At 39.7% G+C, this 24,319-nt stretch overlaps 1 protein-coding gene across 2 annotated transcripts in view; it reads left to right on the top strand.

Annotated features, from left to right (window-relative positions):
- Window positions 1-24,319, top strand: part of HYDIN (HYDIN axonemal central pair apparatus protein) — a 126,853-nt gene that overhangs the window by 16,679 nt on the left and 85,855 nt on the right. For both annotated transcript variants that reach the window (XM_078601931.1, XM_078601932.1), the window contains exons 8-18: window positions 2,864-3,065; window positions 3,783-3,966; window positions 9,841-9,940; window positions 11,271-11,389; window positions 11,862-12,085; window positions 12,375-12,442; window positions 13,341-13,558; window positions 15,357-15,457; window positions 16,842-16,977; window positions 19,024-19,188; window positions 22,406-22,558. In XM_078601931.1, the coding sequence (XP_078458057.1) occupies window positions 2,864-3,065; window positions 3,783-3,966; window positions 9,841-9,940; window positions 11,271-11,389; window positions 11,862-12,085; window positions 12,375-12,442; window positions 13,341-13,558; window positions 15,357-15,457; window positions 16,842-16,977; window positions 19,024-19,188; window positions 22,406-22,558 (1,670 nt within the window). The remainder of the gene's footprint in view (window positions 1-2,863; window positions 3,066-3,782; window positions 3,967-9,840; window positions 9,941-11,270; window positions 11,390-11,861; window positions 12,086-12,374; window positions 12,443-13,340; window positions 13,559-15,356; window positions 15,458-16,841; window positions 16,978-19,023; window positions 19,189-22,405; window positions 22,559-24,319) is intronic.

The following is a 24,319-nucleotide window of genomic DNA, read 5'->3' on the forward strand; positions in this document are numbered from 1 at the left end:
GTTCTAGTGATTTGGGCAATGGAGGATTATTTGACCATACTTGACCATCCTGGTCAGTGCGGGTTGGTGAATATGGGGAGGATTGATGCGGGCGCAGAGACATGGAGTTTCCTGGCCTGCCTCCTGCTGCCCACATTATATCCCTGCAGCCATATGACAACCTGCTTGTTTGTGCATGGCGATTATACACGCACACACTATGCAGGCTCATTGCCACTTCGCTTCTGAGATCAAATAAGATCGGGAGCATTCGATGTTATTTGGTTGTAGACAATGTTAGGTCTAGCAAAAAATAATATATCTATATATGAAAGATGTATGATGAGACATTAACTATTGTCGATCAACTGATAGATGAAGGACTCCCCTTAACATCACCGTCCCTTGTGATCTCGCATTTCCACAAACCTTCTCTTGCAAATTAACTGCTCTCATCACTCTGATCTCTTCTGTGATTATCCTCACAGTATGTTTATTTCTTTGACTGTCACTCAGTTGTCAGTTTTATCCGTTGGCCATCATATATTTCAGCGATGCATTCTGCCCAAACCCACACACTTTTCTTAACAGTCAATATGATGTGTTTGATTTGAATGTGTGCCCTAATTTACGTGCTCTTATTCCTGTCAGTGTAATTCTGAACGTGTGACTCAATCCTTTCTGGTTTTGTTAAATTTCTCATCAATGTCGATCTATGTCTCTGATTCGCGTGTCATATCTGGTGGTAGTATGCACTCATTCAAAACATTGTTGAGGCACATCCGTATGCTGATTTTTGTTATTAAGTGAAGCTTAAACATTTAATTCTCTCCTGCTATTGTTTACCTCGTTATTTTGTTGCTTTGGTCCAGGTTGGCCTTTAATAATTGCAACATTGTCAAATGGCCTCCTTCCAATGGTTATTATATTTTGTTTCAAATTTGAACGTGGCTTTTGGTTTGCTCATATTTAACTAGAGTCCAACTACAATATGCAACTTTTTGTACATTTTCTACCGTTTCCCACAATACTGCATATGTACATTTATTTGTTAGCTCCATACGGTGCGCAAGAAGTTCAACATACATACACACAATATGGTGAAACGTGAAAAGAAGAGTGTTAAATTTTATTAGGATTGTGAGTATCACCCATGCACATCTGCATGGGCACTTGGTTCAATGCGGCATTGAAAATAAACTTTATCGAAATAAAATAGAGGCCTCCCATACTTAGCGTCGAAAATTCTAATACGTGCGTCCAATTAGCTAGCACTTAGATACTGATTGTCAAGTAAATTACATGGTGGAATATTTAGCCTCCTTTTTGTGTCAGTGGATTATTGTCACACGCTTGTTGGATTAATATCAGTTGTGTTTCTCATTTGGTAAGCCACTGCTGGCAAAGAAATGGAAATCATGACAAATCCATGTTCCCATGGTGACCAGACTACAAATGGTTAATGCCGGTTAGAGTTGCATTGTTCGGAGATAAATGTGTGTTGCCATGGGAACCACTGTGAAACGAGTGCTAAAACGTTGCCATGATAGGCCACCGTGTAACACGAGAGAGTGCTTTGTTTATCATTAATTGCCTGTCAGTCAGTTTCCATTCGCTCAGTCGCCATGATGAAGGTTAACCCTTGAGTGTACAATTTCCGGTGTGCTGGAATGAAGCAGAATAGCCAATTGGGCATTATGGTGGAGAGGGCATAAGAGGGCTCACTGTTTTATTCCTGGAAAATGTAATTAATTTGGGGGTTAAAAGTCGACTCATTTGATATGACTAGAATTGCTTACAAATGTAATGTGTTGATTATTTTCCATTTTAGTTTCCGCATTTAATATATATGTAAGTAATGTACATCGCTTTATACGTTAATTTTATTTACATTATTCTACTTTCACATGAATAATAGATGTTAATAAACACATTAAATCATACTATATTCGAAAAAAGATTTGCTGGATGCCTGTCTTCCTGACTGACTGGCTGGCACACGGGAAGGCAATTATGCGTGAGTGAGGGTAACGTCACTGCCACATCTGCACGCTGACGTCACGCCTCATCCCCAACTCACCCTCTACCCTGGTTGTGTATCCTGTGCAAATGCAATAGAGGAGAGAGATAGAGATACAGTAAAATCTTGGATTGCGAGCATAATTCGTTCCGGAAACGTGTTTGTAATCCAAAGCACTCGTATATCAAAGCACTCGTATATCAGTTGTGATCACGTGACGCTCGGCAGACAAAGCGTATACACGTACTACTCGTATTGCAAGACCTCGCTCGTTTATCAAATTAATATTTACTTAAATGTTTTGCTCGTCTTGCAAAACACTCGCAGACCAAGTTACTCGCAATCAAAGGTTTTACTGTATAGGCAAAGGAGGGAGTCAGGGAGAGGAGAGTGATGGGAAGAGAGTGAAGGCGATAGAAAGGTGGAGAGAGAGACAGGGCTTTATATTAGATCAAACAAATGTACTGGCTGGTCGCAAAGGTTGCATGGATATGCTGGTTACGAGTTTTCACTACATTTTTTAACAAATTTATTTTAACACCCACATTATTGCCATACAAGAATATAATGTTGTTTCCTCTGGTTAAAGGCCTCCCATGCCTTGATTGCCCTGTAGCATTTTCACATTTCCTATAACTTGCAGCTTAACTTTTTCCGTACAGTATTTTTTGTTTTACTTTTATTTATGATATTCATCGTTATAACCATCTTTGTAATTACCATCATAACCATATTTATAATTCTCATCATTGCCTTCATCATTATCAAGTTCAGCTTTCCAAGACTAGGAAAAAGCCATGGCAAAATAAGTCTGCCCTTTGTTTCGTCAAATAAAACCGTTGCACACTTGTGCGTCTCATGCAGGCGAAGACATCTGCGTGGACCTGCATGGGGCTGCAGTAGATGTCAACGTGAGGCTGGACAAGAACTCGGTAGTCATGGAGAGGACGTTCATATCAATGGCCAGCCATAGGCGCGTGCTGCTCAGCAACAGGATGGATGCGATTGCTCATTTCCAGTGGAGGCCCTATGCGACCGCCGAAGAGGAAGAACAGCAGAAGCTGCGGTATGGCCTCGGGGATTGTGCTCGATGACCACATTCATTTCACTTTTTTTTGTGTGTGTACACTAAGCGATGAATGAATCTCTATCGCCTCCCTAGGCAGCGGTAATATTCTTTATCTGCACACGTTTTTAGATCCGATCTTTAGACGTTATGGGGGATGCTATCACTGCGGATATGGGCGTCTCACACAGGCTACCACGATTGCTATGGTTTGATCAGAATGTGTGGATTGTGATGACACCGGTTGGATGGTAGCTGTTATTGAGGTGAATGAATTTGTACAAAAAAGTCATAATTAAAGCAGTAAAAACTATGTTATCCATCAAGCAAGTAAATTGCTTTTTCTAGTGGAGTGATAAATCATCATCTATACCTCCTATGTATCACAGTTTGGCCCAAACTAATATATTCTTGCTACGACAATGCCACGTGCTCCCAAGAAGCATTCATTATTTAGCAAGTGAAGGTAATTTCTCAGAATATAGCCACAATACCAGAAAACAGGAGCTAATTCTTGTCAGCACTGCCGTAGCTCATTTTTAAATATTATACATTCTCAGCACAAGGGATTCGAATTGAAGCACCAGCAAATCCTGATCAACCAGTGTACCCAGCTATTTCCCCGGCAATGTTTTATTAAATGCATCACCAGTATGGCTAATGGTAAAATGTGGTTGTGGTGTATGTTGTGTGCTGCGATGGTGGTGTGCCGTAAAGGTTCTGCTCCGAGCTGTCAGCCGAGGAGGCAAGGGAGCGCAACTCCTTCCTGTCGGAGTACGCAGTGGAGCCTGGCCTGCGAGACCGACTCTCCATCTTGACTCGCTCCTTCCAGCAGCGCCGGCACATGATAAAGAGCGACCCCATGCACTTCTCCAGTGACGTCATCAGCATAGAACCACTGGTGAGATTGCAGCATGGTTCGCAACCATTGCACTGTGAAACATCTCGCATCCACGACCCTATTATTACAACCCTTCCAATACTTGTGCCTCAAATCGCTCCGTGAAAATTTGTATTATCAGTGAAAACTTATTACAAATGTTTCACTCCCAGAAGGCAGTGGGGCCTATGGATGGCAGCACTTATCCATGGATGAGTCATTCAGAATTGCTCTCCAGGAAGTGCAAAATATTTTCTATTACCCGATGATAAGTGTGGATAAGAGGAATGCCTAGACGTGTTGACGTTCTTTCCATTATCCAAATTGATCCTGTTCGTACCCAGTGATGTGAAAATCACTGGGTACGAACAGGATGCTTTCTTGATTTAACCATTGCTGCATATAATGTGCATACAAAGTGGCAACGTCGACTTTTTCTATCCTAGTGGGAGAGATGAAATAATTATGGAGTGACATTCTTAAGCCCTTGCGGAATTGAACAGTTTTCAAATGTAAGCATGCATCGACTCGAGTTGTCCAATTAACATTAAGGCTCTCAAACCACTGAAACTTGAAGATAATTAAAATGTATATATATATTGAACTTCATTCGCACAATACGTAGCCCACCGTACTAATCGGATGTGCAAATGTGCTTCATACATAATCTTTGAAGACATACAAGTAGACCAAATGAATAAAGAAAATAAGACAACTTCTAATTGAGAGCAAAACACATTTCAAAATCATAACAGGTAACTTTAATACAAAAGCAGGTAAAATGAACAGAGATGAGAGGCTGATTTGGGAAGTTTGACACTGGAGTGTGCATTAAGAGAGGAGAACATCTATTAGAGTTTGCAGCCAGCAGGGACATGAAGATAATGAACACCTTTCCAGAGAGATAGAATCGGGGAACCGTACATAGAAGGACTCAAATGGAAAAACTAGACTTGACTTGATTCGAATTTACTTGATTCAAACTGACAATCTCCAGATTGTCAGAGACATCTCTATCCCAAGGAATTTGAGAACAGGAAGTGATCACAGGTTGGTGTAATTCAAGTTATACTTCAACATTGCCGAAGAGGGAACAAAGCTAATTATAGACAATTTCAAGGGCAGTAAATGTCTGTCCGCATAGCCGCATATGAATGAATTCAAACTGCATATAGCAAATTATTGGTAGTAATAGGTTGCCGCATATACGCGAAATCGCACAAATCCTGGGACTCAAACTCTTTTTCAGATGAAGATGGGGGAGTTCGAGACACTGCGCTTTGTGCACATTTCTAAGAGCAGTGAAAGTATATGATTCAGATGGAATAACTATGGACACCATTATGGTAAAAATTCGCAATGCCAGTGTAATCAAGTCGGTCAGTGCTTGGCCCTGCAGGCTTTATCATCACTCCAGCTGACCTACAACTGAGAACCACTGGCACTGTACGAGTTACATACGCAGACAACACCTATTTAATTATCCAGAATTCAATTTTGCATCTAACGGCCAAAGAAATATACCACATTCAGAAGTGGGCCACTTGTAATAACCTCATGCTCGATGGAGGAAAGTCCACATAACTGATCTTCAGGCCAAAGGGTGAACAAGGCAGCCGCAGCATCAACCACACCCCTGTTCCACCTCCCCCTTCAATTTATCAAGAGAGAGGCGGTGATGAAAAGTTTGGGTGTGGTCATCACCAGTATTTTTTCAATGGCACCCCACATTGCCTCTATACTCTTTGGTTCATTCGGTAAAGTCACGTAGGTATAACAAATAAAATAAAACAGACTATTATGAAACAGTCTGCATCATCAGCAGGCCATGCTTTCCCACCTGATGACAGACGCTTGTGTTGCGCCCGAAACGTCGTGATTTATTTTATTAAATCCTTTATATTAAGTTCGCTTGCTTGCTTGCTTGCGTGCTTGCGTGCTTGCTTGCTTGCTTACGACCGTGCAAATCCTTCGGTCGTGTTTTAACACACTTCCCGTGATCCATTCGAGCTGACATTTTCCACACAGACTCGTTGTGCGTGACAATTTATTTTCGTGAAATTTTTTTCCAAAATTTTACACTGTTTAGGGAATTTTAAAAAAATATTTAATGACCAATTGCTTAATGCTGGCAGACAATCATCTGACCCATAGGTGGCAGCCATCTCAAGCCAGAGGACGACAGGACTCTAGCCGCCACGCATATAAAGGATTTAGAGTGGAAACCTTTGTTTTTACGGGTTAATTTTTTTTTATACCTACGTGACTTTACCAAAAGAACCAAATAGTATGGATTCCTGCAGTCACGAAAGCTTCAAATCAAAATTGCCTCTATAGTTGTGTACTTTTTATGCCTTACGCATATTACGAGCGCGTGGAATGCCTTAAAGCTGCATATATATTGTGTTTTCGCCTCAACAATTATCACCAAGATGAGCTCCTGTTCTCCAGCTTGATTGGGGATTTACCAACTCAGCTGAGCGTGATCGGCTTGAGTCAGTTCTGCGCCGCAGCAAAAGAATAGGGTTCTGTGCACCCAGTACGCCACTCTTTGAGGAGACCTGCAGAGCCACAGATTCATCCCTCTTCACCCCTATTTTTTCTGACCATGACCATGTTCTAAATCCTTTACTCCCACCTAAAATCAAAAAAACTTAGCACTTGTGCTCGCGACTGCACGACCGTGCCTTACCACCTAAGACGTCTATACTAGTATGCTTCATTTTATTTGTTTTCTCAATTTCTTGATTGTGGCTACAACCATTGATGTTTGCATTGTATTGTATAGAATAGCACTATCTGACCCCCCTTTCCCCCCCCCCCCCCCTTTGGCAATGTGTTGTAGCCCTTACCAACTTTCCCCTTTTTGAAATGATGTACGCAGCCGCGGCTTGTCAGCTGCTCTGACTATCTGACTAACGTGAGGATGAGTGTGTGAATAAACGATTATATGTATGTTAACACAGAAATGAAATACCTCATGCATGGCATGAAGCCTAACTCATTGTATTCCAAAAGGGAGACAAAACTAACTTGGACAATTACAGAACCATTGGCTTCCTCTCGTGTATACAAATTGTTCACGAAGACCATTGGAAGCAATATAATGGACAATTTACATGCCAACCAACCTAGTACATTTGATAAATCGGACAAATGAATATCATATACCATTATGCATAGCTACTGTTGACTATGAATTGCATTTGACTCTGGAAATTGATGCATTCATCCCAGCTCGCACAAACCAAAGCTTACAAAATTTATATATTTAGAAAAGATAACTAAATAAACAAAACAAGGAAGAAATAGAATGGATGTACAGTGGTACCCCAGAGATCGAACTTAATTAGTTCCAGAAGGCCATTCGATTTGTTCGAACACCAAATTAATTTTCCACCTTAGAATTTATGTAAATGGCATTAATTGGTTCCAGACACGAGAAATCTCTCGTTATGAAGCATTTTTACACGAAGTTTACAGTAATTGCATGCATAAAATCATACAAGAAACACAATAAATGGAATAAATGAATAAATATATGGAATAAATGAAATAAATGAACATTGAACTTCAATTTACCTGTAGTAAGGAGAGTTGATGACTTGAGTGGAAGGTGGTGAGGAGGAGGAGGTGGTAAAACCTTTGTCTGGGCAAGCGTCATGCACGCTGGCCATACGCGTCTCAGCCGTACAGGTTCTTTCAAGTCGCGATTGCCCTGTTCGACCTCCGAATTTCGTTCGGTTTCCGGGGCAAAAAATGTTCGGAAATATCATTCGAACACCGATTTGTTCAAGTTCTAGGGCGTTTGATCTCCGAGGTTCTACTGTACTTAAATTCTGTAAGGTTTTTTAACATGTGTTTGTCCTTGGAATTATATCATGAGCAATCATAATGTAACTTTGAAGAGCAAAGTATTCTGCCAGCTATGACATGGATCAGAAACATGGGCACCTGACCAATAAAAAAGAACAGAAGCTGGAAAGTACACAAATGAGCATGGAGAGATTCATACCTGCAATCAGAATGATAGAACAAGCAACCCATGATTTGGAGAACATATGCGATTTCGAAACATATTGCATTTTAAGGTAAATTAGGCTTGAGCAAGGTATGATGGCCAGCAGTTAAGACTAAACATTGAATCGCAGCCAAAGTAGGGAACACACCCAAGAAGAAGACCATCTCAGAGATGGACTGATGAGTTCAGCTTATGTAGAAGAGGACTGGCAACAGTTTGGGGGAGGCATTCATCGACCAGTGCTTCATCATCATCACGATCCTTGGACAGGTGTCCACTGCACATTTAGTTATTTGTTTCCACTTTCCTCTGTCTTGTGTCAAAAATCATATCTACCAGTGGATAGATGTGATTTTTTTTCTGGCAAAACAGGAATATACTCTCATTTAAAACGTTCTTCGACACATTTGCATGGTATTTTTTTATTATACAGTTCAGTTTTCCGGACAAAATTCACGAACTTGACTTAATGCCTGGGCAAGTGCTGGCAGCCCACTAATAGCCAACATCCAACTGTGTCTGTGTAGCCTATCTGTTTCTGAAAGTACGACTACCAGTTCCAGACAATCTTCTTTGATGTTATTGATCCTATTTTCCTCACATGTCCTTTAGTCCTTGTTCCTCTGATGTTGCCAAGCAAAAGGATGTCGGGAAATGTCACATTACACTAGAGATGGTGATGGAATTGGTAACAGGGTGTTAGTCTCTTCAACCTCAGGTTTTCCGATAATATTGCTCTACTGGCAGGTAATGAAGTGCATCTTCAAAGTCTGACAAACAATATTACTGATAATATATTTTCTGTAGTTCCTAATAGGCAGAATATATACAGTACTCTATTTTATCTCTGTAGCAATTTTTGTATTCACTTTGACAATATGACTAATAAACATTTGATACATCACATTTATTGTTTGGGTTATTGTAGAATACACAATGGAAAATATTTTTCACGAGGAAATATGTTCTGCATATATATGTCATGGTTGTTACTTATATTGCATATTTATAGTTAAAATTCTACAAAAAATTAAGGTTTACAATATGACTCCGACTAAAGCTTTGTTCATGCAAGGTATTAATTAAATGTACAGCCCTGTACAAGCGGTGGAAATTCCACATTCCTATGATGGAGGTGAGTCTCTCCATCGGACAACCACTGTTGACTTTCCCGACAAAGTGTCACTCATTCATTTTATTTACCCCGGAGAGACAATTGGATGGGTCAACTCCTAACCACGACCACGATTTGAACTCACAACTTTCCGATTGCGAGCCCGCTCGCTCGCTCCACTGCTGAACCACGTGGCTACTTCATGGGCAGGTGGAGGAAATTGTCCATGAAGCAGGACTGATTAAATAATTTAAAATATGCTACACTTTGACAATGAGTGGTCATTATGGCTCAAAATACATGGCAAAATATGTTCATAAACGAGCACCCACTTAGAAAACGATTACATTTTACAGCTGTTCCTTTATTTAATGTTGTTTTTGCCAGAACTCATTGTGGTTTCCATCCCATTTTGTGTTGTAGTTCATGTAATGCCATATGGTGAAATACCACTGAATGTAGGACCCATTAAACATGTTTAAAAAGGCCATATGTAAGGAAATGTATCTATTTATAACAATGTAGCTTACGTTAATGTGAAAACAAAATTATACTGATGTGACCATTTAAATTATGCGTTTTGTAGAAATGTTTTGTTTGGTAAGCATGTAAAAATACGCGACAATAGTAAAATATGTGCCGATGGGATATTTGTGTTAAAAGCTTTGCGAGAAAACTTTTCCCAATAAAGCACACAGAGATCTCGAGATGGGCGAGTGAGTGAGCAGTGTGATATTTCTCTGTCTCCCGATTCCCCCAGGAAGGTGATATCTGGCCCAACTCATCAGCTGAGATCACTGTTGTTTTTAAACCACGGGAGGCCAGGGTTTATCAGCACACAGCCTACTGTGACGTTACAGGTACCCCCTGGACAATTCTCTCCTCAAGTTGTTTTGATGTAAATTTCAATGACACACATGGTGCTTGTGCAAATGATGCCATTCAATTTCAATTCCAATGTCATTTAAATCATTTAGGGAGAAGCAGCTTTTTAAAAGCTCTTGCCAATGAATGATGGTAATAAAAATGTTAATAATGTAGGAGTATAAATAAATAAACATTATTAAGCTTTATTCAACAGTATTTGTATTACATGTGGGAAATGCAGGTTTCATCTCATGCTTGTGATAATGCTTTAAACATACTTTTTTTACATATTCAGTCTTATTAAATGTTATTTTTCCATCTTTTTTTATACAGCCGATATATTAGTATAATTTGCAATCTTTATGCTTTTGTATTGCTACAATAATCCAGTGCTATTCAGCAACCAGACATGCAGCCTGAACAATACAGGCTGTTGTACATCCACCTACATATTTAAATAAGATAGTGAATTATTAAATAAAGCAAGAAATGTATCCCCTGGCAAGTGAAGCATGTTATTTTACTTTTAGGTGTTTTACATGCCCAAAACAACATTTCATTCAAAATAAATATCAGTGCTTCTCTTGCAGCATCAGTATATCTCTTTTCTTCACAGAATCACAATGTTACGGTATGAATGTAAATAAAATAACCATTTATATATTCTTTGGGTCTTTTGGTAAAATCACGTAAATAGGTTAAAATAAAAAAACTACGACGTTTCGATCACAACACAAGCGATCATAAACGAAGTGGGTGGGGCTAGTGATGTTTATGAGCCTTGGGCTACACCAATTTTAAACCTTTAAAACAGTCTGCTTTTAGCAGCTTTCCCCCTCTGTTTTCCTCCTGATGACGATCGCTTGTGTTGTGATCGAAACGTCGTAGTTTTTTGTTGATTTTTATTAATTTGAACCTAATCCCGTGACTTTACCGAAAGACCCAAAGAATATGAATTCCTGCAGTCACGAAAGCTTTAAGTCAAAATAACCATTGCTTTATATATACTGTTGTCATTGTTACTTTATGTGATAAATAAAAAAAATAAACTTGGCCACATCTATTTAAGCATGGCTGCATACAATAGCTACACTGCAGAATAAGATATATGAACAATTACATTCATATGTCAGAAATACAAGAACCATGGACTCAAACAGTGTGTTGCACTTACACCGATATATTAATCATGATTATCGTCATCAGATAGCCCGTAGATATCCACTGCACATTTCATCATTTAGATATATAAAAATGATGGCTATGAGGTAGTTGAGAGACAATTCTAATGTTCCTGCTCAGTCCATGTCTCCTGTTTTGCAGGCCGGGAAACTCGTCTCCCTCTGAGGATTCGAGGCGAGGGGATAGGGCCCTGCCTCCTCTTCAACTGTGACCAGCTGGACATCGGCAACGTGTTCATGTCATTGCAACATTCATACGAGGTACTGGCCTTTCCGCAGGGGCACTTGCATGCTCTTTGTAACAGACACAGTTGGACTAATAGAGCATTTACCATCTTTACGTGTCACTCAACGAGGAGGCAGTGTGTGCGCCGTCTGCCACTTTGTATGGAAATCGTGACAGGCCGGCCATTGTGTGTTGATAAGGTGACCAAGTTTAAAGAATTCTATGAATAAATAAATGACTAAATTAGCCATTCCCGAATGCTTGCCTGGGCTAAATTCCCTTGCTGAATTGTAAATATTGATCCAAACATCCTGAAACCAACATTTTAGCATATAGATTAACATCGTGGGGAATGTGATGTTAACAATTATGATATATATATATTGCTGCTCTGATTTATAGTGCGCTTAGCATTGATGAAACATATTGTACTTGAATCTGCAGAACAAGGCCGTATACATAGAACTTTGGCAATGTGCTAAGGTGGCCTGTGGCCTTTTCGTGCAGGTTATCTTGGCAAACAAAGGGGAGATTGATGGCATCTTCAGCCTCGATTCGACACTCTCCCTATTTGGACGCTGCTTCACGTTGGAGCCCTTTGAGGGCATTGTTCTACCCGGAGGACACCAGGCCATCGTCATCTCCTTCCAGAGCCAAGCCATTGGAAACTTCAGCGAAGATCTCCTGTTCACTGTTGACGGCTCTTCGGAAAAGATTAAATTGACCATCAGGTTGGCCTATTTTTTTAAACCATAAAACTATGAATGAGATAATTTAACAGATTCCATCTTTTCGTGAATCTACTGCTAGGTGAAGGCCTTCCCACTCTGTCACAGTAGTTTGACCATATTTCACCATACTGGTCAGCATGGATTGGTGACGGCACACCGACGACCAGCTCAGATATCTTATGCCATTGATATTAGCTGTGGGCGAGAATCAAACAGCTTGGGCATTTTTTATGTAACCCTCTACCTGTATCACCATTGTAATGCAGCTGTTGCCTGTGTTTCTTGACAGTGGCCGCGTGATTGGACCTACATTTAACTTTGATGTTCCAAGCCTCGATTTTGGAGACGTATCCTTTGGTAAGAAATACTCACTCATTTATATTGAAATGTGATTTTTTTTTTAAAGGAAGTGCTTTATTATTCATAAGTCACACTAGTTTATGCCAGGGCACGAGCATTTATAATATTTAAGAATCGTATTTGCAATTGCACTCCAGTTCTAAGCATGTGTAGTGTTGAACACGGAGGCACACACTTGACTTTGAGGCAACACGTTTGTAACACAGCCCCAACAGGGCTAACTACATGACGTACACGCACTACACTAGACCCCAACAGGGTTACTACGTAACCGGGTCAGTCAGTAACATTCTTTGACTGACCCACGATGCCGAGCGAAGACCGAAGATCGGAGAGACGTAGTGCCGAGGTTTGATTCCAGAGAACATTCAAGAACGCTATCGGGACTGCCCCTTTATGCCACTGGGCGTGGCCTCGCTCCGCCCTCGACCATGCTCCCTTCGAGACCTTTCCCGAAGGATCTCGACCGAGCATCACGTGTCCCTCAAGCCCCCCCCTCGGGCCCCTCTCACTACCCTGTCCCGGTCACGTGCCCTCCCAGGTTCACCCAGACTACCATGTCCTCACTTGGCCTCTCTCAGGTCGTCACCAGCACTATGTCCCCTAGGGCCCGTTCGCATGCCGTACTCTGGCCCCAGAGAGAGGTTCCAGATGCACAGTATAACTCTTGTGACAGTGCCTGGCGCTAGCACCAGAGTGACACCCTTAACGTCGCTACATATCTATGTATGCATGTTGAACTTCTTCTGCACCCTACGTAGCCAGCCGTGCTAATCGGAGGTGCGGGGGAAGGACAACACACTAAACACAAAAAAACACCATGTGGGGGAACGTTATGTTGAAATGTTGTGTCTAAACATTTTTCTTTGATCATCATCATTGTTGTCGTGCGTAGGGTTTCCAGGTACACAGCAGTGTACACTCATCAACACATCCCTGGTTGCTATGGAGTTTGCACTTCGCGTGCCAGGTGATGGTGCCGGCAGCCCCAGCGTGTCCAGCCTTGGCAAGGAGCACATGACCAGGCAGGGCCTGACATCCCGACAGCCGCGTGAGTTCTCCATCACGCCCTCCAGTGGCAAGCTGCAACCCCAGGAGAGAATTGCCATCCAGGTGAGTGTCTGTGTCCGTTAAGCGTCGTGGTGACTGAAAGCTCGTGTTAGGCCACAGCCACATTTCAGGGAATTCAATGAACGTGCTATACGAGTAGCGTTGTAAAACAGTTTGTAGGTTTATATTTTGGCGAATAAAAAATATATATAATTTGTAGATGTTGCTGTGAACGTAAACATAAATACTTTGACAGTGAAATAATCAACTTATTTTAGACATAACATGCACCTTTGTCCCGCACCTCTGATTAGCACAGTTTGCTACGTACGATGCAAAATAAGTTTAATATACGTACAAAACATGTGAAGAATTGCCCTCTCTTTGAAGTATATGTTACTATGTTTGTTGTTGAAGTGTTTATTGTTCAAGAAATATACAAAGTGACAAATATCTTTCTGATTTCACAAATAAGTTATTTTAAAGCTTTGTTCTTGAGAAAAAAATACTTCAATAGAAGCGTAGTACTTTTAGCAGTATCACAGAATTGTAATTTCCATACTGTTTATTACAATGTCACTACAGTGACATTACCAGAACACTTATTTTTTTATCTAGCTGAAAGGTATTTTTATTTTATAATTAATGATACTTTAAAGTTATGGCAGACAGCCTAGAACTTACAACCTCTGTGTTTATTTGTAAAATAATAACTGCTTTTTTGTTGTATCTTCCTTGAATAACAACGTTCAAAAAACATGTTTTGTCCCTCTTACAGTGTATTGTAATTTCATGAGTTCTCCCATAGTTTATAAAAATACAGTAATTTCCTCCCTTAAAAAAATATAATGTCATATGCTTTGCAATTTCAGTAGCCGTGGCGTATTGTCAATACAATTATAATTTAAACTTTATTTGAAGCTTTCGTGACTGCAGGAATTACTCTTTGGTTATTTCGATAAAGTCACGTAGAAATAAAATAGAATACGACGTTTCGATTGCAACACAAGCAACCGTCATCAGGTGTGAATGCAAGCTTGGAGAGAGACACATACAGAGAGAGAGAGAGAGAAACACAGACACGGAGAGAGACATACACATAGAGGAGAGACACATAGAGAGACACACATAGATACACACAGAGAAACAACGCCTCTGTGACGAGGTATTATATATAGAGAGGGGGTGGGGCAGATAAATTAGCATGTCAATGAGAGCGGCAGGGGGAGAGAAATTGGAAGTTTGAGAAAACAAACCGAGTAAACTTAGAAATGTAATGCAATGCAACACAGAGAGTCGGCTAACACAACAGTTAACACTTTACCTGGTTGATTACGTTCTTCCAAAGATTGTTAAATTTGAAGTTAAGTATGAGTTGTGTGGAAATCCTCCCCGTATAGGTGATTCAAACTTGATTTGAAGCTTTCGTGACTGCAGGAATTACTCTTTGGTTCTTTCGGTAAAGGCACGCAGAAAGAATGTGTATGTGTCTCTCTCTCCGTGTCTGTGTTTGTCTCTCTCTCTGTAGATGTGTCTCTCTCCGTGTCTGTGTTTGTCTCTCTCTGTAGATGTGTCTCTCTCCGTGTCTGTGTTTGTCTCTCTCTCTCTGTAGATGTGTCTCTCTCCGTGTTTGTGTTTGTCTCTCTGTGTAGATGTGTCTCTCTCCGTGTCTGTGTTTGTCTCTCTCTTTCTGTAGATGTGTCTCTCTCCGTGTCTGTGTTTGTCTCTCTCTCTGTAGATGCTTTTTGCTGTACCGATGCACTTTTTTTCTATTATTGTGGCATATCTCATTTTGATGCAGCAAGTTGTTCGTGGTAATGTGCTGTTAATGACCAAATGTTTTTCCCAACTTTGCAAACAGGTGACACTGTGCTCCAACACAGTGACGTCATATGAAGGGGCCCTAGTTGTGGACGTGCAAGGGGTGGGCGAGGAGGTGCTGGCACTGCCCATCTCAGCCAAGTATGACCCGCAACATTTTGCAGTTTAACACACATAATTTTCCGACTCTCCATTACGGTAAGTCCTCTATTTACGTGGTTTCACTAAAATGTCACCAACGAATTAGGGACTATAGTTAAGTTTAAAACGCATTGATTCACTACAACGTTGTTTTGAAAAATTTAAAGAAAAGAAAGCAGCCGTTTGGGCAGTGTGCATGACGATGCACCACGGTGCCCCAAACTTGTTATTTGACATGTTTTTGGGTATCTTTTTTTGGTACAAATGTCATGTTTTTTCAGAAAATGTTGACAAAAATTTCCCAAGGAATGGATCCTAAATTTCTATCATTAAGTCAATCATAAAATAGGTTTTGATTTGCATAGTTTTACCTAATGTCGCGTTTTCCAGGGATGCATCCCCAACGTAAATAGAGGACTTACCGTACACTTAACCAATTGGTTTTCACGATTGAAAAATGGACCACAGGTAAACCATAGTTGTTTATAAAATGGAGCCACATTTTAGCTTGTTTGAACATTGCAGCTTGTGATTTATCACCAGATGCCGCGTTTTTATCACAATAGCTCTTATGGTAATCACAGATGTCCAAGTGTCTTCACTTTAATCTTACGGATCAGGATTTTTGGCTCTACGTGTTGTGTAAGCTTTAGAAATGCTGAAAAATCTGAAACTTCTTTAAAACAGAGACCACACATGGCTATACATTTACAGGCTGTGTTTGCTGTGGGTATTTTAACCCCTTGTTTTGTTTGTTATGTATTGTATATTGCTGTCACATTACACTGTGTAACAAAAAAAAAATGTTCCTGGGTTAGTAAGTGTTATTTTCCAATTGCTCATGCCTCAAAAGTACAGAAAATGACTATTATTCCCCACAAACTTTGCTTTTGTGACCAGGACAGTGGTATTTAGAAATGTATCTATTTTCAATGAGAAAACGTGTGCATTTGTGTCATTCCTTCACGTAAAGTCCTGGTCACAAAAGCACACTTTGTGTGGAATAATAATAGCTATTTTCTATACTTACGAGGCATGAGCAATTAGAAAATAACACTACCCAGGAACAAAAATCGTGTTACATAGTGTTATCTAATTTAATGCCACATTTTATGTTTTACACATTGCATTTTTGAAACCCATTGTTGTAGAATAAGTATGTTTAACATCCTCATTCTATATTCTTGGTTCTTTCGGTAAAGTCACGTAGAAGGGAAATAATAAAATAATAAAAATATCAAACACGTGACTTTACCGAAAGAACCAAGAATATGAATCCCTGCAGTCACGAAAGCTTTAAATCAAAAATCCTCGTTCTAATTTAATGATGATTTTTTACGTACAAAGTTTAATCGGCGATTTTTTTTGGTGTTTTTGTGTGTAGCTGTGTAGTACCACAGATTGATCCCAGCGAGGGAGAGCTGGACTTTGGCCGTTGTTTCCTTCGCTATTCGTACAGGAGGATGCTGCTTCTCATCAATGCCTCGCCACTACCTGCCCGCTACGACCTGCAATTGCAGGTGTGAAATTTGTAACTGCTTTTTTTCTGACTCATTTTACATTATATTCTTGGTTCTTTCGGTAAAGTCATGTAGAAGGGAAATAATAAAATAACAAAAATACAACTATTAAATTCTCACGACGTTTCGATTGCAACACAAGCAATCATCATCAGGTGTGAAAACCACAGCAATAAAATGTTATTGTTTTATTTGTATTATTTTATTACTTCCCTTCTATGTGACTTTACCGAAAGAACCAAGAATATGAATCCCTGCAGTCACGAAAGCTTTAAATCGAAATTCATTCCACATTGTTATCCCAGTCGTTGTTGTGGACATCCATTCGAAATTCACGCAGAAGATTGCAACTCATTTGTGTAAGAGAACTGACTATGGAAGTGGATGTCACCTCTCACATCCACTCAAGTGGTCTCTAGTCCACGCAATAGGGGGCAGCACTAACAATGCCGTTCGACTAATGTTTTTCATATATCATCTGACCTCTGAACTACCCAGCCACCTCTATTGTCTTGAAAAAACACAAATCATTGGTAGTACTATTCTTTGGTTCTTTCAGTAAAGTCACGTAGATAAAAAATATAATAAAAAACAAAAAACACTAATGTAGACTGTAGCCTGGTTCTTAATCGGAGTGAATGTACTGGAAATCTAGAATGTAGACTGTAGCAATGGTTATTAAGCTGGGTGAGTGTACTGGCAGTCTATAATATAGACTGTAGCAATGGTTATTAAGCTGAGTGAGTGCACTGGCAGGCTATAATGTAGACTGTAGCCTGGTTCTTAACCTCGGTGAGTGTACTGACAGTCTATAATGTAGACTGTAGCCTGATTCTTAACCTGAGTGAGCGTACTGGCAGTCTAATAAAAAGAAAATTAAAAAAACTTAATAACCAGGCTAGTCTACGTTATAGATTGCCAGTACACTCACTCCGATTAAGAACCAGGCTACAGTCTACATTAGTGGGTTTTTTTTCTATTTGTATTCACTTTACTTTATTATTTTTCTATCTACGTGACTTTACCGAAAGAACCAAAGAACATAAATTCCTGACGTCCCGAAAGTTTTAAGTCAAAATTGGTAGTACTGTACTTAACTTCAAATAACACGTAGCACTGGAAGATTTGTGCCTTTGTATACAACCACAAACCAGTATGCACCCACAAATAGGTATGAAAATGTCTACTCAGCTTGCCAATGAACACCATTTATTAAAAACATGCAGAACGAGCATTTTCTGTGGCCAGTTTATCATATCATACCTGCTGATAATCATCGTCATCAGTCGCAAACTCTTCGGAGTGTAGCGGTCGCCACGAGACGCCTACCACATGTTAGACTATCACACGTTTTTGTTTTAAGTGGCCATTGTCCTGCTCCTATTGCTTTTAACTTACAATTTTATTTTATTTGACACCAAAACTGACTTTGTATACAAGGAAGACAATTGTATATTTAATCATTTCAAGGCAATGTGATGTGTTTAGCTTTATAATAATATATTTTCCATTACATGTACCTATTGTTACGGAACACACTTTGATTAATCTATAGCATGTTAAAATAATACATTTCTAACACCTTACAACAATCATGTGAAAGTATGTGTACAATTTTTAAACATTAATTATGATATTTATGATTATAAATATTAAGGACCTCTGAGAGATACCCGAGTAGATTTCCATTATAATTATGATAAAAATATGTGCCAGTTCTAGTCTCTATATACTTTACAGGGATGGAACAGTGACATAGTGGTTAATACACTGCTCTGTCAACTCCTATTCCTAGGTAACGTCAGGGACGAGTGATATCTGAACTAATCCTGGGGCTGCCTTCATAAACTGATCAATATGGTCAACTGACATGGCATGGGGAGGCCTTTGTCCCATAGTGAATGGACAAAGACCTGGAAATTACAAACACATTTTTAAAATCTCATTTTTATTTGATGCTCAAACAAACGTACACACGCGCAAATCTGCCGTCCACCTTTGGCCCTTTTTCACAGCATGGTATATAACAAACAAATTTGGCATCAGTCCCCAGATGAAGTGCATGGAATAACTTTTGGAAGCCCATCTGCGTTCGGCGTGCTGGAGCCTGCCTCGCAGACAGAACTGCCGCTGTTGGTGCATGCACAGCAGCTGGGGGAGCAAAGCGTCACCGCCAACATCGTCGTCTTTGGTAGCAAAGAACCTCCTGTGGTGAGTGCGAGGGATGTAACCCTTCACTCTCCCAGGAGCTTCATGAGTCGGTGTTGCTCGAGCTCATGATTGCATTTGCGTATGAATTATTTCTGGCCTACTCTGTACTGTCCCATTGTAATTGTCTTGTTTGGTTTACGTGCTGCATACCTCACGTGCATTGACTAATTTGTTCGCTCTATCTTGTGCATACTGTCTGCCTTATCTGTTATATTTTGTCTTGTGTGTACTGCCTCGTTTCTGTTATATATCTCATGTTTACTGCTTTAGTTGTTCTGTCTTGTTTTTTTCATACGACTAAATTACTATTGGCATATAATTTGTATACACATTTTGCATTCCTGCACAATGTTAGGCTTGCATAGAAATTGATTTTAACTGATGAAGACAGTGCATTGTTACATGCTTGAGTAACAAGGTGCTAAGCAGGAGCCACCGATGGATGAGATTGAGTTGAGGTTCCAAAGTTTTGATGTTGAGTACTGGAAGTGTGCTTAATTCTAGAGAGAGTGATGACTCAATGTGATAGCCTATGAAAAGTCATTGCTAGGCATTGGGATAAGCCTGTTTCTTAATGTATTTGTCACTGCACTTGTTTGGGTGGGATTGATGACTTAATTCCCACAGATGCCCAGTCGGGCTGTAGGGCTTTACCAAAGTATGCCCTCTGCTATAATGTGGATGTTGAAGATCCCGTGAGATGAGACACAACAGTAGGCCGTGCTTGCGAATATTCCACATCAATTTCCAAATTTGGAAATATTCAAGAGCTATCTTGGCTATGAGTGATGTAAAAGTTTCCTGTAAAAGAGATATATCTCATCAAGCTATTATATGGTTAGAAACAAAATGTATTTAAATTTCATTACATGACCGTCACTTATTCTTACTCCTGTATGTACTGTGCATTGAGTTTTCACTCCAATTATTTTCCGTAGCACGCAAAGAAATACAAGGTCCGTAATACAAACCTTTGGAAGAGCAAAACTCGCGTATAAATTACTAATTGTTTGAACATTTCAAAGCGGCAAAGTGCTTTGAATCCTACTGCCTATTTTTTTCCTTTTGCAGGGATATTATAAGTATAACTAACGCTGTCCTCTTCTTGGTTCTTTCGGTAAAGTCATGTAGAATGGAAATAATAAAATAATACAAATAAAACATAAAATAATTCTCACGACGTTTCGGCCACAACGCAAGCAGTAGAAGACAGAGTCTGAATGACGGCTGCTTGCGTTGTGGCCGAAACGCCGTGAGAATTATTTTATTATGTTTTATTTTTATAATTGTATTATTTCCATTCTACGTGACTTTACCGAAAGAACCAAGAAGATGAATCCCTGCAGTCACGAAAGCTTTACATCGAAATTTAACGCTGTCCTCACAAGTGATATTGCGATGGACAATAATATTACATTCATGCCACACAATCTCAGGGTTTGTATTCACAAAAATACCTCAGCAAATGTTCAACAATCTATTTACCATCATCATTCTAGTCTATGACATGTTGTGCACACAAGCATGCACTTACATTGCAAAACAAAAATTACAGAGTGATATATTTTTTACTTGACAATAAATGTTTTATTGCATTTTGACTATTTTTTATTATTATCCATAGGTCATGCGAATAGTGAGGCATTTTTTGTTAATTATACATACATTATGGCCAATTATTTACCTTCTGCAGTGAGTCTCAAGTATCAGTCTTCTGGCTTTTACCATGGGACAGCTTTCCTATCTTAGCCGTTCAAGTGTTACATATGAATCCATTCAATTTTGAATTAGGTAGTATTGGCTGCACACACCTATTGATTGGTAGACATAAGACACAGGACCATGGTGATCTCTGCAAAAGTGGATGTCATTGCATTTTATTGTGTGTTAGCTCCTGCCTGAAGTAAACATATATTTTTCCCATTTAACAGTATTGAAAATATTGTCAAGAGGTAATGTCTTATTGTCATGTTTCATTACTGTCCCAAGGCATGGACATGATGTTCTTTATCCCATTTAACATGTTATTTCAACCATTGCAGATACATTTTAAAAATTGTATATTGATGGTCGGAAGGTGTTACCCATTAGTAATGGATCATGATTTTCATAATTAGTAGACTATTACGTAGCTAGATAATGAAAAGTGTCACCCCCTTTTTACCAATTTGTGTCACAATTGCTAACTGCACCGGGTTGTTATGAGATTAGGTGAAGTCTATTTCGCATAATTTAATATTTTACAATTTCAAGGTGTTTCCCTTGGTTCATTAAATTGCATATGCTTACTCCTAAAACCTATCATTGGTGGTCATACAGTCTGGTGAGGTTTACCAGGAGAGGGCATTAAACCAATGGCAGCACTTGACCATTTTTGAAGGGTATATGAAAGGGTTAAGTTTGATTTGTTTAGCTGCCACAGAACTTACCTTGAGGCATGTAATTGCATCAAAGTATACAGTCTACTGATATATTGAAATATCCATCATTTAAGTGAATACATATTATATGCAGAGAGGAGTGAAACCTAATGTTCGTGTACCCTCCAGTGCGCTATATATCATTAGTTAATTTAGTTTCAAGGAGTTTCAGTAATACGGTTTGAACGGTGGCATATCCAGACTTCAACTCCACACGCATATTAGTGCTTGTCCATTTCGCAGTCACTCTAGCCGTGTGTACAAGCGGCGGTCAACACATCGGCAAACCACAGCCCAATAAAGAAGTCTTAGCAGAAAAGGTTGGGGGTCACTAATTCCCCCTCCTCCCATTCTCATAACTCATTGTTATGCACCACAGGATGCTAATGAAAGTGGTTTATGTGTGCATGTCCCTAGACGCTCTTTATATTTACTGTAATGCATGGATATTATTGAAAAAATGCTAATGCTTTCAAAGCAGAAAAAATAGCTAAATTAGATCAACTAAAATAGCAATTTCCATGACAGATAAAATTACAAAGGCGGAATCCTAGCATTAACAAGTTCCATATAATAATTTTTAAAAAACATAATGCATTCATATGTAGAATTTAAATTTCACATTTTTCCATGTTTCAGTGCTGCTCCCTTTTATCTTGAGGCATGTTTACATGTGCTTAAATTCTAAAAGCGTAAAATAATTGCAGTGATTTTATATATATGAAAAAAGGTATTTTTGTTTGTCCATTGTGCACACAAGACTAACATTTCCACCTTCGTGCTTGTTTTATCTTTAGCGAGTTAGACTCCTGTGCATGGGCCAGGGCCCGGTGGTACACGTGACGCCAGCAGAAGTGTCGTGGGGCCCGGTGTCCGTGCTGGATGAGCACACGCGCACGCTCAAACTCTCCAACCAGTCGCCAATACCCGCACACTTCAGCGCCAAGACGGTAAAGTCATTGCCTTCGAAAATCCATGCACAATGGGTGGGGAACTTTGTATCTTACTCAAGGCTCAATGAGACTGTCAAATGCATTTAGCGGCAGCCACGAATTTACATAGACCTGAGTGTTTTCCAATGATAGCGCGAAAAATTGTTATGGCTCACCTTTACAGCACAAAGGGTTATTCCTGCACCTGCTTTCCTCTCGCTAACACATTCATATTAGCTTACTCTTTCTAAGTAGGCGCACGGCTGAGATGCTTGCAGGGACAGATAAATATTGTTTCAAAGTGGAAGGCCTAATGTGGCTGTGAACTGTATTAAATGGAGTAGTGGGCCATAAATTACATATCCATGCCCTAGACCCTGCTTATGAGGGGAAACTCAGATATAACAAGTTCAAGAAGGCACTTAATTCATTGGCAAATGAACCTTACGGCGGGACCTCGGGGTCCCGAATAAACGGAAGTCAAAATCGTAAGAAATTTATTTATTTTTGGCGACTCCGTCCCACCTCGCAAATAAACGCCGCGACCCACCAGAAATCAATCCTCTCTTTTATTCACCAAGCACCCTTCGTTGCCAAAATTGCCGTAGTCATAAGCAAAACTTTTAAACTTTGATTAGCGCATCGTGTAGAGCTCGTCGAGAAGAATAGATTGCTGTATCGTTCGCCTTCAACAGACATAAAATTACATCGCAATGCAATTTATGCGAAAGCCGGGGCCTCATGGGACCCCGGGATCCCGCCATAAGGTTCAAATGTAAAACGTATCGCTTCATTTAGGGAGGATGTATCGTTTATGATCCCTGCTTTCAATTCATTGTAGGATGTGATACATATTTTAAATTGAACTTAAACATTGTGTCAATAGCATACACCCTCCACGGATTGACATTATGAATCACAAAGACTTTGGCCAAAGGAGACCCTTAAATAGCTTCAGCCAACCGTTGCTACGATGCTCACAATACTACACAGTGCAATTGACCAGCAACGATAGTCAGTGGCTTGGTATTGTATCTAGCAACATAGAATTCCAGACCTTTACAACTGGGTTGTGCCATTATTCTCTCTGGGGGTTCCTCGTTCCATGAAGAGTTTTGTGTGCTCAACTTTATAATTGCAAGTAATTTTTCATGCATTTTTTCATTTTACACCAACACAATGGCATGATTTTGAGAAAATACCAGTATGTTTAATATCCATAGGTTGTTATACTAATAGGGGTTTTCCCCTTTTTTCTGGCAACAAAACTGACACCTTTTGCAAGGGATCATGCTTACATTAACCACAATACTTGCAGTCAAATGCAAACAAAAAACAATACTCTGATAATTTATGCATTGTCTTTGAAACTGATTGGTCCACACCAGAGACAGCTTTCATTGGAGCCTAGTCTCATATGGTGTTCGACCAGATGACGCCTTGTGCATTGGCTTGGAAACTTAATGCATAGATCCCCAGAGGTATACCAAAGCGAGTATTGAACTTAGAGAAATGGTTTGGATTAAACATGAAGAAAACTGTCAGCCTTTATGTTCATGGCAATTTCATTGGTTATGGGTTCTCTATAAAGTTTGGCAGCTGTCTGAACTGTGAGTCTATAGTTGATTTTGAAAGTTTTTTTGAAAGGGAAACATGTCATATATTTTGGTATGTTTTATCATATGATGACTTAAACATCGGCCGTTGTTCAATGCTATAACACCAGTTTTTCAGACCAGTATGTTCTACAAATGTGCCAAACAAAACGTCGGGGTAAAT

Source organism: Lampetra planeri, chromosome 17 (assembly GCF_965212315.1).
Source record: "Lampetra planeri chromosome 17, kcLamPlan1.2.h2, whole genome shotgun sequence".
Lineage (NCBI taxonomy): Eukaryota > Metazoa > Chordata > Hyperoartia > Petromyzontiformes > Petromyzontidae > Lampetra > Lampetra planeri.